Genomic DNA, 19681 nt, shown 5'->3' on the forward strand with positions numbered 1-19681 from the left:
TTGAGGCAGTTCTGAAGGCAAAAGGGGGTCCAACCCGTTACTAGCATGGGGTACCTAATAACGTGGCCGGTGAGTGTAGATATTACATTCAAGATCAGCCAACCCACTCAGATCAGCTGGTATTCTGCCTATAATGGAGTGGAATGGAAATTTGTAAGTGACCCCAAACTTTTGACCGGTAGTGTATATAAAAATAGAAAGATAAATAGGCTTTGGATACACTGTGATGCATATTTTGATAAAACGAAATTTCACAGTAATGTAATTGCAGAATTACCAGTGCTATCAAAAGTATTAAATATATTGGTTAAAGAAAGAAGTCATCACAATCGTGTGGAGAGAGATTTTGTCCCATTTTTTTGTTAAATGTGAGTAATTGTTTTGTATTTTACCAATTTCCTCAGGTTATTGCTTCACATTGCTGCGGCACCATGTATAAGTTGGTTTAACAGCTACATTTTATCACACATCAATGATGATGCAAACGGTCCCATATTGTGTTGTTATTGTCTTGCACATGCTTGAATAATGTCAGCAAGCTGTTTGGATTCAGAGTTTTTCCTTTAGTTCCCATGGAGCCCTACAGCTTCCCTGTGTTTAAATGAACAGATGCAGATAAAATAAGCAGTCGACAGTTGCTTTAAAATCTAAATTACCATTTAGAAAAACAAAAAAATAACAGCTGCAAGCTGGAAACCATTTTGTTGTGGGCTGTTTGGCCAGCAGCAGGTGCTTGTGGAACACATGGAGACACATTTCTTTAAGAGCCTTGCTCAAGGATACCCTGACAGTGGTGTCAAAAGGCAGGGTAAAACATCAAGCGTTCACTTTTCAAAAATTCCCAGCAGGTCTGGGGATTCAAGGTTTCGCTGCGCTCTAGGCTACTGCTGCCTCAAATGAGAGAAATTGAGCAAAGCGGTCTGTAACGCTCTTCTAATATCTCCTTACTTTTTAAACGCAGCAATGAACTCATGTATAGCTTTGATATTAACATAGGCAGGCATACTAGATATATATCCTTATACGTGAGTCCCCTACTCTATATTTCCTCTAGGCGAGGATTGGAAGTAGACTCTTCCAGCATTTGGATCCAGGAGAATGAAACAGATGGCACTCTGGTAGAGGAGCTCTTGAGAAAGTTTGTGGAATGCAGTGCATATTTGTAGCTTTTTATGTTCATCAAGGCTCTTCTGAACTCTTTTATCAAAACACACACACACACACACATTCCTGCAAGGTAGAGAGCTTTTGGTCGATAAAGACTAGACAGCCTTAAGTAGCGTATCTCCTTATTAAAGGTTCTCCAGCCCTCTCTAGGGCTACGATTGCTCATTTGTAAGTGCAGGATGTGTCCCTGGCTGTGGCTTCTTCTTTTGTTGCCCCCACTGTTTGCCATTCAGTTTACGGGGCCCACACACACACACACACACACACTTGCACGCACACACACACACACACACACACACACACACACTGGCACACACATTCATGGATCCCTCTCTCTCTTTTATTATGGGAATTCCAGGCACATGTGAGTGAAGCAGGGAGGCTAGTCAGATACCCCTCCCCCTCTGGGCAATATCCCCTCATTCTCATGGATTTCTCATGGGGCTAAAGCAGACGAAAGGGGGGGGAGGAGAAAGAGGTAAAAGAGGAGGAGGAAGAGGAGAGAAATAAGGAGGAGGAAAGTGAGAGCTAGACTAATTCTTCAATAATCTTTACCTAAGCCCTCCCTCTCCCCTTCTTCTTACTCTCTTTCTCTCTGCCTGGAGGCATTCAAGCAATACATCCATCCCCCGCCCCGTCTCTCTCACACACACACACACACACACACACACACACACACACACACACACACACTTACATGTACACACATAAGAGTCTGCCTGAACACGTCCAGGGGGAGAGGATGAATCGAGCTGGAGAGTGTTATTTCTTTGGACTACGTGTGTGTGTGTGTGTGTGTGTGTGTGTGTGTGTGTGTTTGTGATGTAAGTCGAGTCCTCTGAGGGCTGTGTGTCTTAGCTCTGACCGGGAGCTAAAATGGTGATTATAGACTAGAGACTAGGTGTGGCAAGATGGGGCGGCGTCAAAGGCTTTGTCTATAGTTCCCGTACAGCCCACCAACCAGGAGGAGGCTCTGCCTGTCTATCAGAGTCTGTCCTGGAGCCATGCAGACAGTCTGGGATTGAGCTAGCTGCTGCGTGGGGCTGAACCACTCTTAAACCAAGACCTAAGCCACGGGGAATAAGACAAGCACAAGTTCAAAAAGCTCAGTGGAACCTTTGATGCCCGATACAAGAACAAGACCAAGTGACCAACTGCCGGAGCATATGCTACTTTTTTTTTTTTTTTTACCCTCATTTATTCTTCTTTTGCGACTTACGAAGATTTTCTAAAGAGAAACTAAAAAAAGAAGCCAAACTTCTGTGTAGCTCCTGTTGAGTAACAAATCTTTTGAAGAGGTTTTCTATTTGGGGAATTCAAAAGATCCTCTTGATTTTTGTTCAAATTTAAAGGATGCAAATTCAATGATAAAACTATTTGGAATATGGGACTTTTAATCTATGATTTGGACCATGGGGACAGGCAACTATGTTTTTGTGCTCAGCTCTGGGTCCTTTTGATGAGTATGTCACATTTATTCAGTTTGCATTACAATGATTTTGCCCTAAATTGATGTAACTGTTGTATAGGTGTTAAGCTATGATGACTTGTTTTTCTCAACAAGTGCAGTGCAGTACAATACATAACAGTGTATGCACTATTCAAAGACAAACTCAAGTTTTCTGATTTATTCTGTAGTTAAAGACTATCTTCACGTTGCTTGTGACTTTGTATTTCTTGAAAGAGTTTTGTGTGTTATCCAGTTTAAATTATTGAATAGCCAAACACTAACTGAATGTGTTGTTACTTCCCAGATAAAAGATTACAGGCCGTGCACCCTGACAATGTGACAAACCTGTTCATTCGGATGTGCTTTTGGATGCTCTACATGTATTGAGCAGTTATCATCTGATTAGTTTTTTTTTTTTACCGTCTCCCCTTTCCTCTCTACAGCTGACTGAGCAGACCTCTGTGACTTCCTGCCTGTTCATTCCATTGCATTCATTGATTCATTGACTTCTCCTTCTTTGTGTCTTTCTTCCTCACATGATAAACCTATTTTCTTTACTTTACTCATTACTATATCTGTTCAAAAAAAGAGAGATTGTAAAGGTTTAAACTCTCTCTTCTCCTTTCTCTCTTCACAGCTCTTGCAGGTGAAATCTCTCCAACCAGCTCAGATGCCCTCCTCAGCTCCTCAGCAGTGACGGCCAGTCCCTCACCACCCAATGTGTACCTTCCCGCCAACTTCAAAATGTCCAATGCACAACTGGCTTTCTTCTTGCGGAAGGCTCAGATCACAGGACAAACAGTTGGCGGCAGCAGCAGCAAGAGCAGCAGTAGCCCCAGCACTGGACACCCGCTGCAGCGCTCTGAGAATTTTGTGGTTTTCCAGACAAAAGACCTCCCTTCCATTAACATAAGCTTTGGGCCTTTTGCCTGGGACCAGACAGTATCCAAAGAGTTGCTCCAGCCAGCTAGTCCACTGGATATTCCCGGCAAGCTGACAGTCAACTGGAAAGTGCGGGCCTTCATTGTCCAATCGCGGGTGTTCTCCAACAACCCCATAGTCCAGGTTTTTTTCTACATCGCCGGCCGTGACTGGGATGACTTCAAGGCTCAGGACAAGCTGCCCTGCGTCCGTCTGCACGCCTTCCGAAATACCCTTGAAAATAAAACCTCCTGCCGCATGAAAGGCAACCTGGCACAGTGCTTGGCCCAGCTGGAGATGCCTCTGTCCTGGTTTAACACCAATGTAGCTCCACTGGGTCGGAGGAAAGGCTCCACTGACGGTCTCCTTGATGGGCTAACTAGTGAGACCCTCAGAGTTGAGCTCTACTACACACTCCATGCGCCCAATCTTGATGGGGAGTGTAATGAGGGCTCAGGCCATAGGGCTGGTGGTGTTTCAAGGGGAGAACCTCTGTCACAGCACCCCCTGCTGCGCATTGGGAGCATCAGCCTGTACCAGGCCAGTCAAGAGCAGCTGCTGGTGGACAAGCAGTTAGACAAAAACATGTTCCTCAGGCTACCAGAGAAGCCCCTGAAGCCTGGAGAAACCCTCAAAATCTCCCTCTACTTGATGCCGAACTCCACTGTCGAACAGTTCACCCTCAAGTAAGTCTTCTTTTAAATGTATACTGATGACGGTTTTCATGCTTAATGCCACTTTTAATGTCTTTGTAATCACACATTCCCCTTTCGAAAGAAAATGTGATCAAGCTTTTTAAATGCACAGCAGAAGCCTATTCTGAGAATCTTCCTGTTTCCATGCAATCATGTACACTAGAGTTATATATAAATAAAAGATTTGCCTGGTAGACCTCAGCCAACATTAGTCATTCCCCCCTGTCCTGAACTGCAGTCACATCTCCCTTTATAATTATGCTCTATTATAAATATGCCTCTATCTTCTGCAATTTATCCAAGGCTTAAGGTTGTAGGAATGCATGTAAACAAGGCTATGCAGTGCAAATGCTGCATTGTGTGAAGTGGACAGGCTTGTAAGAAATATGGGATTTACATCTCCAAATAGCCTTCCATTAATGGAACAATTATCATCGAACCGGATGTCTTCATTACAGTCTTGATAATCAGCCTCATTCAAAGCTGCATAATTAAATAAAGGTTTTTTCCATAAACTCAAAATTAAATGCACCATTTTATGAAAGAACATGATCATGGTGTGCATGTAAGTCTTGCCAACGTTATGTAATACCAAGTCATGCAATATTCTCTGTCTTGAGCTTTCCAACACAGGAGCTTAATGCCATTTATGTTCATTTTAGTTCTAAGGAGCCAAATGAGCATGTAATCACATATTTCACCCATCTCATTAATTTCTCCTTCCCTGGGTCCAGTGATGTGCCAGCAGTAATTAAAGTCAGGTAAGATAAAAAGGAGAAGACAGGGTCAAAGTGTAGCAGCACTGTATGGTTCACCTTTTGAAGTGGTGCCTTAACATCCAGAGATTTCCTTTTACTGTCAGGACAGGATTTTATGAATAATTTGCAGTGAACTGCCGCTCAAAGCAGTTTATGTTTGAATGCACAAGGCCTGTGCTGTTTGACCAGGTTCTGATTGTGGATGCCAGATTGAAATGTCTTGCTACAGTAAACCTTTTTCCATGCTCATATTTTTTCTTGTTGCACATTTACTGCTACTGCATGTATCCTCTTTACAATAATACACAATAACACATTGATATAATTATAGTTTGGCTAAATATTTAAGATGCCTGTTGAAGGATATTTTCCCATGTTTAAATACATGTAATATTCATTTCAACTGCAAAAAGTCACTGAAATCAAACTCTTTCTCATAACAATGCATTCTATAATAGCATCGACCATTAACCATGGTTTAGTCTAAAGTAGCATGAAATGAGCATTTATCGTATTCTGTTGACTCTTGGTTCAGTCAACAGTCTCGCAACGCGTGCTTGTTTGCGGAGGGAGAAGGGGGGTGGTTGGAGGCGGGTTGGGCGCTTTGGCCCGACTCCCGGGATGGTCCAGCTCGGATGCGACTTGGTACAACTTAATGTGTTTAAACTGGTGATGGTTAAGCAAATCAGAGTGGCACGGTTTGGCGCGGCCAAAACTGCACATGGAAAAGCACCATATGAAAGCTGTGAAAGTGAACGAAATCAGTGTAGTCACGATGAGTGACCCCTTGCACATTGTCACAATGTTTCTATTGTCGTTTCGTACATTGTCATTATAAAATATCAAGATTATAGCCGATTTAGGTGCAAATAGAGTGTGCTCTGCTAAAGTACTACCTGCCCATGTTTTGCAGATTGTCAGTCAGCATTTTAGGAAAACAAACAAAGTGATATAAAAGAAAAGAAAAAAGAAAAATATTGATATGACAGGACATTACAGTTAATAATTGAAGTGTCAAAGAAACTGACAATCAGTAGTGGTTATCACTTTGCTAGCTGTTGTTTTGAACTCTGACATCTCAGCTTTAAAAAAAGTTCTTATTTTCTCAAAACATCAATATTCATTTTCATATTCCCTGTGTCTCTGCTAGAGTAAATAATATTTGCCAATGTGAAATTTCTGAGTTTGGCCCTTTGCCTATGGAAATAGAGCTGACAGAGAATGAGGCATAACTCTGCTTTTCGGGCACTGCACTTCTTTCCTCTGCTTGGTTGTCAACATAATATTCAGAGTATAGAATATTTAAAGAATAAATTATTATTTGCACTTGATAAAGCTTGAGGAAAGTAAATTTTTCTCTGCTCGTTGGCATGTAGGCAGCAGTAAGAAGAGAACTGCAAGGAACCCATAGCAACGATGATGAAACACACTGTGATCGTTGTAATGTTAACTGAATATCTTACACACTGAAAATTAGAGATTAGTAGGGTATAAATTAAGCCTAACTTAATAAGCTCCAAGGGAAATGAGAAATGATCCCTGCAGAAAGGGTTTATTAATAGAGATGCCTTACATTTCAGTTGGAGAAATCACCCTTAATTAACCTTAAACCTCTAATCTATGGTTAAAGGTTAGGACCCAAACAAATCAAAAACATAGGGGCACCTGTTTACTGTTGTATTGAAGGTATACATATATAGCATATATAAATTGATAGTCAATTCTGTGTAATCTTCTGAATAATCACCAACATGAAGCAGACTTCTTGACTGTGGATTGATTACATTTGATATTTGCATATAAAAATGTAATGCAATCATAGACCAAACAGAATTCAGATGATGGACATTTATAGTTTATTCAGTCTTTATTATTCCAAAGAAAGGTGTACGTTTTTTGGGGGTATAGAGGGTAGCTGAATTCTAGAATTAAATTGTGAATAAATGCTACGGATTTTTTTGTTTTTTGTCTGTATATTTAAAGATATTCTCTCAGTTTTGCTTCTTGTAGCCAGACTTCAGTGCTAACTATTCATTATCAAAGGCCCAACCCCCAGGAATCCCGAGCATTTATCTCCACACCGACAGAGCAACATTTACACTTCAGAGCAAGACTTCCCCTCTATATACTGTATGATCTAGTGTCAGTCATAACATTCTGCTCTCACAAAGCTACAAAACACAGAGTCTCTGCATGTTATTGTTCACTTTTACATCTGTAGATCTAGATTACAAAATATTTCATTAAATCAGAGAAACAAGTGGCTGTGGGAGTCTCTCCGTCAAGGCGTGGTGTAACAAAGTTGCAGCGAGGCTTTGTAGTACAAGCCGAAGGCATTGTCATATCCCCTGCCTCTTGAAACATTTAGCTGACCATGTTAGCATCCATTCGTCGCTGCAGTTCTTTGGCAGGCTGTCTCCCTTAGCACCTCGCAGGGTTGGAAATGAGGAGTGATAAAACAGGAGAGTTAAAAAAGAGACGGGGCAGAGAGAAGGAAGCCCAGTTGGAATCTCCTGAGTGACTCGACTCAATAGGGTGGGAATTCAAGAGTTCTGGAAGCCAACTGTCGAGTCGTCCCTGCGCATCGAGGTAGATGATTAAAGATGCAATAAGGAGCGTCTTGAAAGATGAATCAGAAGGCTTCCTCTGACTCTCCCTTTGCCTCTATCAATTTTCCTTCTTTTTAGTTGTCTAGCTTTGAAGATTTTTGACTTGTTATTGCAGATGATGGCGTGCCAGGCAGACAGAGGGCAGGGCCTGGCTACTTGTGGAATCTGCCCTGATTTTCCAGCGGCCACAGCAGCGCTGTCACCAATGTGTTGAGTGTGCCTGCATGCAGTAGGATGGGAGTAGCGGTGTGTCAAATTCGGTTACCAAGGCAATGTGATTATAATATGCGTTGCTGTATTTGATCTAGCATGCTTAGCATGTCATGGCACAGAATGATTGTGCTTCTTTTTGCAGTATAAATGTCATTTAAAAAGCATCGTATTTTAATTGTGCAATATTTTTGACTTAACATTACAGAATTGTATAGCACCAAAATAGTAACTTCATCAAAAGCGATATAGTAGGGCTGGGCAATATATCGACATTATATTGAGATTATGATATGAGACTTGATATCGTCTTAGATTTTGCATATAAAATGTTCTAATGTTTTAAAAGCTGCATTAAAGTAAAGTGATATCATTTCCTGACCTGATCCAACCTTTCTATTATTTGCCTTTACCCACATTATATCCACATTAGTGATGATTATTTATCAAAAAATCTCATTCTCTAAATATTTTGTGAAAGCACCATAAGTCTAACTTACAATATTGTTGTGATATTGATATCAAGGTATTTGGTCAGAAATATTTTGATATTTGATTCTCCCCACATCACCCAAACATTGCTCAAATGACTAGATAGAAATGTGACATGCGGCTGTTATACTGTATATGAACTCTGAAAGAATGACCAATTAGCCCACTTTAACTCCCCACACACTCAGCTCTTCATTTCCACCTGCATCAGACAGATTTCTTTAACAAAAAAAGCTGTGATAAATCTCACTACGTTTTCTAAACATAAGCATGTCTACTTACTCTGCTCTCACCGTTTGCTCCTGGGACTATCTTTCACAGCTTCAAGGACATATAAGCAATTTCCTCACTAAATACAAAGCTTTGGTCAATGAATCATTCTAATGCCTTTTGATTTCTTTATAGTATTTCCTCATTGCAAAGCATCCTTGCTCCCTAAAATCTGTTTCCGGATATAGTCTATACTGTGTGTAATAACTCTGTGCCTTCCCATGTACTGTCAAAAGCAATCTGATTTGCTTCCAGCTGGGTCAGCTGTAGAAAATGTGCAACTGTAAACTCCATCTTAAGGCTTTCTGTAACGGCACGATTGACACAGTAGGTCATTTAAATGAACCAAACTTGACAGATCATTAAAAAGTTATTTGGTAAAGCATGTGTGTTATCATATCATGCGGCACAACATGAGCTTGTATCCCTGTATCTGTTTGCCATCTGTGAACACTCATACAACATTAATATTTGATATGACACAAGCCGAAAGCAAGAAAGTGCTACTATTGCCAATGAAATGATAATTATTTCCACTGTAGTAGAACTAACCTTGGTGTGCCAAATAGCTGCAGCTGGTTGAAAGCCATTGTGTTCATTGGTTTATTCATATGGAGACTTAGTTGCAGGATATCAACGGGTCATGTAGGTCAAGTAGCTTAACCTGAATATGACTTTAAACAGCAGCTAGGTCACTGATGAGCTGCCAATTTAGATTTGGGTGACTCGTTGACATGTATGTGCATGGTACAAGGCTCTTGTAAACAGTATAGTTCTCCAGAGCTCTGGATACAACATGCAGTATTCAAATGCCCTGGCTAAAAAAATAAAGGCTTGAGGAGAGCCGGGCAGAGTGACCCACATTCAGCATTAGTGGCTTCATCCCTGGCGGTTAGATGGTTGCTTGCGCCTCTTATGGAACACTGCGACTTCATGACCTCAGCCTCCGCTTCCTGCCAGCTCCACGGTCTTGCTACGCGTACCACGTCTCATCGTCGCTGTCAGTGTCGGCTCGTCTTTTGTCTGTGCCTTGATGGAAAATGTCGGCACCTCTCGCCGGGGAGCGTGCGCACGTTCACATCATGACTCGGGAAGTGATGCCTTTGCCGTGGACCGTCTTGTTATGACACATTGGGGGACATGTAGTAGCGCTGTTTATCAGCACTCATCTCTGAGAGGAGAGTCTTTCTAGTCTCAAAGTGCTCCAACTTTCCTGATGAAGTAAAATGAAGCCTCTTTTATTAGACCTTATTGGATTGCAGCACCTCTACCACTACTCTATCCTTTCTTCCTTTCTTTCTTTTGCCCCTTCTTTCTCAACTGTTAACAAGTTATTTGAGGTCTGACAGCAGGGGGAAAGTATTTACCATTGTGAACTTTAATGTGTGTGAAGGTTAATGAAATAGGCTGTTTCGGGCTCAAGTTAGTTTATAAATACTTAAAGAAATTTGCTTGTGTCAGCAGGCAAAATGCAAATAGTTATTCAAGTTTATTCCATTGCTTGGTTACTACTGAACTAATTCAGCCCTTTTCTAACCTCAAATAGGCAAGCAGAGTAACATTTAGGTAATTCTACGCTTGACAGATTCTTTTTAGGGCTTTTTAGTATGCTCAGCATGTTGTTGAGTGTTGTTTTGGTTTTCAGAAAAACAAACCCAAGCACAACCAATTAATTTAGACATTATATCTAACTCAACTCGAACCCACAAAGTTCATCTGGGTCAAGTATACACCAGTAAACTCATTATGCATCTACACATACTATTTCTGCATATTCATCCCTTTTTCCACTCTATCACTACAGCCTGTTAATTTTCACATTTCTTAACATAGCCAGCAAGAACAGCCTCAGTTTAGTCAGCAGATGTATCCCATCATCAGGGCCCACACATGTGGCCACTATTTCCATAACCAGGCTTTATCATATAAAAGATGTGGAATAATGACATCTACGATGTTATGAAAGCGCTGCAGAAGATGGTATAATGTAGTGCCCATTTTCCCTTTTATCCACTTAAATTAACTTGAGTGAATTCCTTCTGACACCGTTAATTGTGCTGGACCTTTGTGATGCGCTCAGGCTGTTTGCCCAAATCGTTTCACCTACATTTTTCACAATTTTAAAACCGTATGTTTAGGCAGAAAATTGCAGTTTGTCTCTTCCCACTGCTATAAGTATCAGTGCACAGGCCTTCTGTTGCCTAAATGGCTTTCATTAATCTTTTTTTTAATTAATAATGTAAATTACTACCGTGTGCTGTTCATTTAAGCTCTCTGCTCAGTTCTTTTGCATCGGTTTGGTTCTTTCAGAGTTAATCTACAGACTGGCAATGAAAGCTCTGCCTCTACAGAAACGTAGGTTAATTTGTCTATTCGATTGCCTCGGTCTGATGAGAGCTGGAATCTTAAACTGTATTATGTTTGTGTCAGTGATTGGTGACGCATGCAAATCTCCATTGCATTATATTTACTTCTTTGCTTTAACATTCAACTCAAATGCGTGTATTTGTTTCATGCTTTGGGAAATCAGTTGATCAAATGTCCTTGTTTGACTGATGGATAAATACAGACAGACCTGAGGATTTTCTATACTTTACCGCTTTTTCCAAAGCATATTTAAATATAACAAGCCCTCCTGCAGACTGTGGTGGTTTACAGAGGGAGCCTGAAAGACAAATTGACAAAAGCTCAGAGCTCCTCATTTCCAAGGTAATCAAAACCAGCAGACCTCAGGTACAAAAAAAAGTGTTTTTCATTTGACTGCAAAAACTTACATTTTCCTGTGCTCCAAATGAAACTGCAAATCTTTCAATTACCAATATGTTTTTTTCTCTTACCAAACACATTTCTTTGTTTTCACCTGGACCACTTTATGTTTAGCCTCCCAGAAAATGTTTTGTGCTGCCGTTCAAGTTGTGAAGCACTTTGACATCTCTCCAACAATGCAGATGTATTTTATTTGCTGGTCCTTTCTGGTCGTTCTCACAACACACTGTATTTATGCCTGTGGTTTAGTCCATGTAGTCTTTGGCATCTTTGTCTGCAAGACATGTTAGCACATTATTGATTAGTCCTGAGGATGATGACAGACATATTGGGGGAATTATCCTCCCAATCCTCTTAATTAGAATCTGTGACGCTACAATAAAAGGGGAATCTTAATGGCTTGATAATCTTGCCATAAAAACACAGAACACATGAAAGAAAAGTGAGCACTTTTTTGACTGTTATTACTACATGGCTCCATAGAAGTTACAAAGGTTATTTTACTTTTTTGAATGAATAACATCTTCATCGGATCAGATGGTGATTTTACTCCAACTTTCTGAGCCTGTTAAGATTCAGCCGGGCTCAAAATGTTGTCTCCTATAGGGTTAAATAAATTGTGTCCTCATGTCAAGAGTACCATAAAGTACATCTGGACGGACTCTCTATGGACATGTGTCAAAATAAGATTAACTTATTTTTCCCCAAAACCTGATTAACAGCAGTTATGCATTAACAATAGATCAAATTACCCCAGACGTCTGAGAGAAAATGATTAATTTATCAGGACGTTTTGGGCTGCAGACATTGCTGCAAAATGTGCTGTAATCAGTTATTGGCATCAAGTAAATGTTGCTTTTTTACACCACTGAAATGGATGTTGCATTATTTTCATTTAAGAAACAAATGAGTGACAGAATGTGTTCACTCGCTGTCGCTTTTTTTTAATCTCATAGTAGATTTTGGTTCATGATTGGATGACATTCAGTGAGGGAAATGCAATAATGTGGGAAATCAGACCAGGGGAATCTTTGGTTGATAGGCAGGTAGTGATGTGTCTACCCTGTGTTTATCATATTTCTCAGTCAGCATCACATTTCTGTCCCCCCTTCCTCATCCATTAGATCATTTCCTATTCCGGCACAAAGCAGCCCTCCTCCAACACACAGCCTTATGTGGTTATCGTCAAAACCTTTAGGGGTTTAGGTGGCAAGACTAAGATAAGCTATATTTTCCACTGCAAGCAGCCTCCATTTACCTGTCCCTCCCTCTTTCATGTTGTCACAGACAGAAATTGGCAAGGTTTTATTACTTTCTCTCCCTCACTCCCTACCTCCATCCCTCCCTTCTTCTTTCTGCTTTTTTATGATGCCTGCCAAGAGATTTGCTGAACCAATCTGTAGTAACAGACAGGGCTCTGCCCAGTGTGAAGGATTGTACTGCCTGTACAGGCTACAGTTTTCAAAGAAAGCAGTGGTTTGGAGAAATTGCCACCACAACTAGCGTTTGATTTTAATGATGTACTCTCTGCCTTGAGTGAGTCTTCTCTGCAGCTGTTATTTGCAAAGCTAAACTTCAAATCCTGTACACAAAGATTAAGAGATGCACTGTTTACTTCTGTCCTAAGAGCAAGCCTCTTTGGGTCATATACAGTTGCATTCAATTCTTGGGACTTTAAGTAATTGTTTTTATTTGACAAGGAGAACAGCGTTTAGCGTTTCAGCGTTTGCTTTGTATTGATCCAGAAACAAAAGCAATTTGTATGTTTGAAGCTTTTAAGATGTTAACATGGACCATTTGCGATTCCACAAGTAGTCACAACCTAGTAGTTTCTGTAAACACTGAGTGGCTGGAAGTCCCAACAGAGCTGAGAAGGATGAATGAAACAGAACTCAGACATAAGGCTGTATTCATGATGGTGTATCGAGGGCAGAGCCATGCTGCTATATGCTGATATATATGCACCTTGGCAGCATTTGTCTGCCTTTTATGCAGCACTAAGGGAGTAATGGTCAATGAAAAATGGGGAAGATAATGTATTGCAAGCACCTAGCAAACTAGCCAATCTCAATGGAAGAAATTCTGATAAAGACATGATTAGGTTAATGCATATTCATAAAACATGGCAGCCGTCCAGGACTGCTAGTTTGATTGTGAATGCATGAGATGGTTTTTCAAATTCTCTCTGTTGGCACAATATGCACTATATGCCTCGTCCCATTTTTACATTATCATGTTTTCATTTGCAACAGTGCCAATTTCATTGGCGCATTTGAAGTGTTGTACTACAGTGGCAAAGAGTTTTGAACTTAATTCACGGGCCTCCCTGCCTGCCAATGTAGTATATTGTTTGTGTTTTGGCAATCGATCACAACAGCGGCCCTATCACCTGAAATTCAAACGTTCCCCTGCAATGAAGGACAATAGTTTTTCACTTTTGTATCACATAATTGAAAAGTCACATTACTTTTTCCCTGAATTTGACATCAACTTGTGTTTCAGCCCAGAAACCTTGAAGTCCAGTTGACTTATAGACACTTGGATCCACACTGGGTCTTTTCAAAGAGAATTTAAAATGAAGGTCCACAATAAGGCAACCTTTGGCTGACCAAGAAACTACTGGACTCCACTCATCCCTCTACAACATATTCCAGGTTAAATAATTTACAGCTGTTAGATAGGCCTGTCCTCTGATTCTGTTGCTCCTCTACTGTGCTGCACTGATAAAATCTCTATGACAGCATGCCTCCCCGTAATACACACATGCGCATGCATGTACTGTATGGCTTTTTTTCATTCACTGATGCACTACACACACACACACACACACACACATATATACTGTATATATATATATATATATATAATGGCATTGTAATATAATGCCAGTGTAAGGGCATTGTATCAACATTTTCTACTATATATATTATAGTTGTGACATCACAGCTGCAAGTCTGGACAGCTTGTTTCTGAACAGTTTCTGAATATGGACTGTGTGTGTTTCTCTGTGGTTCGAGCGTTTTATACTTTCACAGTATTTATGTAGCACCACAACCTTTTTAATCAAAAAAGATATGTAAATCTCACGTTTTACAATTTGGGACTTATAGGTGTCAACTTGTCAACTTTCTCATGGCCCACTGCTTTAGAGAGGTTAAATTGTAAGGAGAATTTATCTTTTGCATTAATCTTTTCCTAAAGATTATTGTTGGCCGCTCTTTGCTTTTTTGACATTTCAGTTAAGGCAAGTTTGAGACTTATACAGAAATACTACCCAATTTCAAAATGCCTTGTGACATCTATATACCCTGCAAAGTGAATGTTAAGACGTAAGCAGTATGTTATGGCCCTTTTTCCTGCGGGGGCCATTCCTTTTCTAAACATTATGTATGCTGTAGTGGAAGGTGTTAAAGCGAGTTCAAAGAGAGTTTCCCAGTGGGGTATATGTGGACCCAGGCTATTTCTACTGTGTCGCTCAAACAACAGGGTGATGTCTTTACAACTGCAAATTGCATTGAGATGTTGTATTATCTGCAACAGCTTCCTAAGCTGCATGGAGCGGGACTGACTGCACCCCCCCCACCCACCTTCATCCTTCCCCAATGCAGTGAAGCCCAGCTCTTCATACCAACATGTGTGAAACCATTTTCTTTTATCTTATTTCTTTGTTCTTCTCGGGGGAAGGGTAGGCTCCAGAGTGGAGGCTCCTGCTGCTGGAAGGCGGTAATGTTAGGCTGATTTAAATTAGAATAATTTTGAGCACACTCCTCAAAATTGATGCCTCCCAGCAAACTAGGACAGATTTGTTATGGCCATTTGCTATGCCCTCCCATGCTCTTTAATGGCTCATAGCTCTGTACCAAGTCGTGAACTCTCACATTTATTGATTTTTCTTTTACATTTGAAGGTGAGTGGGCAGTGCATCCTCAAACCATTTGTTGGATTGAACAACCCAAATTTAAAGGGTTATATATTTAATGGTTTCATATTTAAAGTAATCTGTATGAAGTGAATTGGCAACCATATTCAGGAACCATAATTCACCTCGGTGGTGAGGTTTTAAGGACTGTGGTTGTCTTTGTTTACTTCTCTGTGGGAAGTGCTTTGTTTAAGAAAGCAATTCTTTTTGTTGTCGCACTAGAAAGCATCCTGCAGCAGAGGGACCTGAGACAGAGAACATGCTTGAAGGCTCTTCTCTAATCTTTTGTTGGTCTTAAGGGAAAATCCTGCTTTTTTTTCCCAAACTGGATCTTGTTTTCCCAGTTCTGACCATTATCAGTCCCATTGAAGAGAACAGGGTCAAATGTGTCGTCAGCAAAATGAATTTGCACTGACCCCCTGGTTCAACTTTGTCCTACTTTACTTAGTGAGTTGTGTTTTATTATGTAGATATAACCATCATTTTGGGTGTACACATGTTTGGTTTCTCCAACAGCTATGGCTAAAGTGAACTATTGTGGTGATAGTGCCACAACCCCATATCAGCAGTTAACTACGAAAATGTTGTGTTAGGGTATGTATAGATACTGAACATGTGTGTGTATTTCAGGCCTGTGTGTAGTGTGTAATAACAGAGTGAAAACATAATTTCCCTGGTGGGATTAATAAAGTATGGTATATAATTGTATTATCATGATAAAGGGATCATTTGTAAATACTGTTATAAAAACTAAAGTTGTTTCTTTAAAGTGTGATGTTTCACCCTGATATACATTGTCTTCCTATATTAGCAATGTGTGTCGTGTAAAAAACTATTAGTATTTGTATCAAGTTAATTACTTCTCCATCAAGATAGCCTTCATTAGATCGCTTCCCACCCACACAGCAAAACTTAGGATAACAATAATCACTGAACATTACAGCCCAAAGAGTGGGGGCTCTTTGAAATTAATTTGACACCTACCCGGCATTTATAACTTGAAAAGTTATTGCAAGTTTAAAGGAATCTATGCCGTAGAAGTCAGAGAATGTTTCTTCTTGATTGAAAAATTTTTTATAAGAAAGGCATAATCAACACACTGCTCAAACACTCACTTTCTGCTTGATATCATCAATGCCTGTATTACACAAAGAGTTGTGTGTGTGTGTGTGTGTGTGTGTGTGCGCGTGTGTCTGCGTATGTTATACTGACTACACACAAAACAAATAGATTGTGATAATGTAATCAGTTTGCCTTTTTTGCTATGTGTCGTGGTATTAGTTTTATGATGGGTGAACCTTTTTTTCCTCCACAGTGTCCATTATTTCCCTGCTTCTGAACCCCTGATAATGCATTATTTCAACATAAGGGAAAATACCGAACAAAAGTGATTTTTATCTCTTCATTTTCTTTGCGTTCTTTTGCCAAATTTGCTCTTGAATTTCCCTGGCAGCTGTTCCTCTAATCCACAGACTAGCAGCTCCAGCAAAGCTAACGTGTTGTCTTTAAGTCTTTTTCTCTCCCTTTCATTTTTATGTTCAGAGTCTCGCAAATATAAAACAGGTTTTCTGATCAAATTAATTTGGTTCTCATTAAGCTACTCATCTCATTTCAGTGACCACACAAACTAAACAACACAGACCCCAGGCTCCTTAGATACACCCTTGGATCATAAACTGTTGCTTTCTTAATGTCCATTAAGTGTGTCAGTATAGTTAACAAATAAAAGCGTCAGAAGGGTCTAGTTACTAGAAATGATTGAAAACCTGACAGCCAATAAAATTAAAGAATTCTCAATATCAATATATATATATATATGTGCTTGCACCAATTACATGTACAGCACATGTATTCATCTTATACATTTTATAATTGTTATAAAATATCATGACATGTGATACGGCATAAATCCCTCAGGGGAAACACCCCTCTGTGATGATCCAGCGCCACCAATCCTGAGTCCTCTCTAACCCCCTCACGGCGCCAACCTGACGCGTGATCTGTCATTCACTTCTACAATCCCTGCCATCGCCTCGGAAACTTGATAGCCTAACCCTATTTAAATCAACACTTGAATCCTTAGAGAACCAGGTTTGGAGATCAAACAGCGTCTTATTTACTGCGATGCAAATTCATTTTGACAAGAAAACCATCCATTTTGTGAAAGAGCGATTGATACTCCTGTTTCAGTGAAAGTCTTTTTAACAAGGTATGCTGTGTAAGTGAGACGGTATAATAAAAAAGAGTGAAACAGCTGAGTTATACAGCACACAGAAGGAGGAATCACAGCAGTTGTTTGTACTTTTAAAACGTATAGAGGTTGTAGACTGTAAAGAAGTATATGTGTGATGGTCTTGGAATACAAGAGCCAAAGAAAAGCAAATGCACTAACCAAAAACATTGTCCTGATTGTACACAATTGTAAAAGTCAAACCATGTTTTAACGGTATGCTCTGCTGTGTGTCATGTTTTAGAACTCTAAGCCTGTGTTAACTTAATGTTTAAGTATTTTGTGTTAATTTCCTTTCCATTATTGGAAAAGAGTTAGGTTAAATGGTAATCAGTATAAAGAATACACAATTGCACGGCTGGGAGTACTTTAATTACTGCTTTACAATGTACAGTATTTACAAGCCTATATTTAGAAACGTAAATACTCAGTGACATTTTCCTGCAACGCTTTCCTGCATCTGCGTAAAATACCATTGAAATAAACTGAATAATTCAACATAGATAATTTATCACAGGATCACAAAGAGTGGGACCATTTTCATATCCATTTTCATATCGGCTGATATGGGATTTTAAATTCAAAAACATATCTCCTTCGGATCACATCAGTATTTACCGTTCTTTCATAAAACACTGTTACCAGGCAACAAGCCTAAGCCTTGCAAGGTGTCTGAATGCATTTGCTCAGAATATTAGCACTTCATTTACTTAAGGAAATTGCTACATGTCACCCAGAGGGGGGTTAATTATTCTCTCCTGCTGAAACCTGAGATAGAAACCGGCATTGAAATTGAATTCCTAGTGAGTGGCATAGGTTTTGCTTCAGCTCGTATTGTCTCTCAGCCACAGTAAATGGCTCATGTAGTAATTCCGCTCTCACTGCCCAGAACATCACAGTGTCCCTTTGCTCAACAGATGCCGTTTGGATGCTCATCTACTGTCAAAACTGAGTATTGGAAACATGATGTGTACACAGAAGTGTACTGTCCTGTGATGTAAAACCGGCTGAATAACGCTTAGTGCTGCAACAATGTGAAGACAAAGTGCAAAAGCCGCATCAACTGTAACTCTAACTTAAGGCCTCTTAAGTACACAGCATGTGCATTTACTTGTTAAGCAGAATCAATGTTCCCCTTATCATGTGCTGCAGTTAATTGAAGGCTAATGAAACCAGCAGACCGAGGAAGCAGTAGCCCTGAGGATGTGGAAGCGGCTCAGCCCTCAACCACTCTTCTTTTTTTCCCCCCATCTCTCAGTTTCAGTTACCCTCCCTATCTGTCCCCAACCAAGCAGGCACTCGATTCGGCTACCTTGGTGGACCTCAGAGAGATCGGTGTTGGAGAGCAAGCCAATTGGAACTGACAATTGGAACAGGTCCCCAACACCTTCTTTGCCCACCTCTTGGTGACTCGCAGCTGTTGTGAGTTGCCTCCCTTGGGGGCCTGCTATCTGGTGTGGAGGGCAATAGTTTGTGATTACACTTGGACACAGTGTGTCCACCGCCTATCATGTTTTACAGCGTTAAAGCTTCACTGGGCAAGATTTTTATGTGGAAAGAAATACACCCCTCAGTCATGGGACGGAAGAAAGACGGAACAAATTGTCTCTACTAAGTGCTGTAGATTTGCCAAACGCTTTATCATTTGACTTTGAATTGATCACTACAACACAGTTCCATCACATTGATTTTGTGGCTAGTTAAAGGTCTAATGTCATGGTGCATGTCGGGGTGCGTGTCAAGTTTTTGAGGAGGAGAGATTTGGGGGGAAACTGCCACTTTGCTAGTTTGAAAGCCATGATGTCTCTCTCTCATGGGTTGGCCAAAATACTCTGGGCGGGCAAAGAAGAGAAAGGGGAATTTACATTGCCTGTTATGACCTCACAAGGGGCAAGATTCCAGATTGGCCCATCTGAGCTTTCATTTTTTTAAAGGCAGTACCATTTCTGAGTCTGTCGTTTTTGAGGAGAGATATGGGGAGGTGGCTGAGGTTATGGCCTTGACCAACTGCCACTTTGCTCATGTAAAAGCCATGATGTCTCTCTCTCATGGGTGGGCCAAATTCTCTGGGGAGGCAAAGCAGAGAAAGGGGAGGTAACCTTGTGAGGATACCCAGGATACCCAGGGCTCGGTTTATACCTATCGCCATTTCTAGCCACTGGGGGACCATAGGCAGGCTGGGGGAACGCATATT

The 19681-nt window shown here is 40.5% G+C and overlaps 1 protein-coding gene across 2 annotated transcripts in view; it reads left to right on the forward strand.

The window, feature by feature from the left end:
* The window catches only part of tmem132e (transmembrane protein 132E), a 330057-nt gene that overhangs the window by 227918 nt on the left and 82458 nt on the right, over positions 1-19681 (forward strand). Inside the window, exons 1-2 of one of the 2 annotated variants that reach the window (XM_034889699.1) lie at positions 1962-2630; positions 3255-4224. In XM_034889699.1, coding sequence (XP_034745590.1) covers positions 2552-2630; positions 3255-4224 — 1049 coding nt within the window. In that variant the 5' untranslated portion in view covers positions 1962-2551. Of the gene's footprint in view, positions 1-1961; positions 2631-3254; positions 4225-19681 lie in introns of those variants that run through there. The other variant, XM_034889700.1, reaches the window with a different exon arrangement.

The sequence above is a fragment of the Etheostoma cragini genome, chromosome 13 (assembly GCF_013103735.1).
Source record: "Etheostoma cragini isolate CJK2018 chromosome 13, CSU_Ecrag_1.0, whole genome shotgun sequence".
Taxonomy (NCBI): domain Eukaryota; kingdom Metazoa; phylum Chordata; class Actinopteri; order Perciformes; family Percidae; genus Etheostoma; species Etheostoma cragini.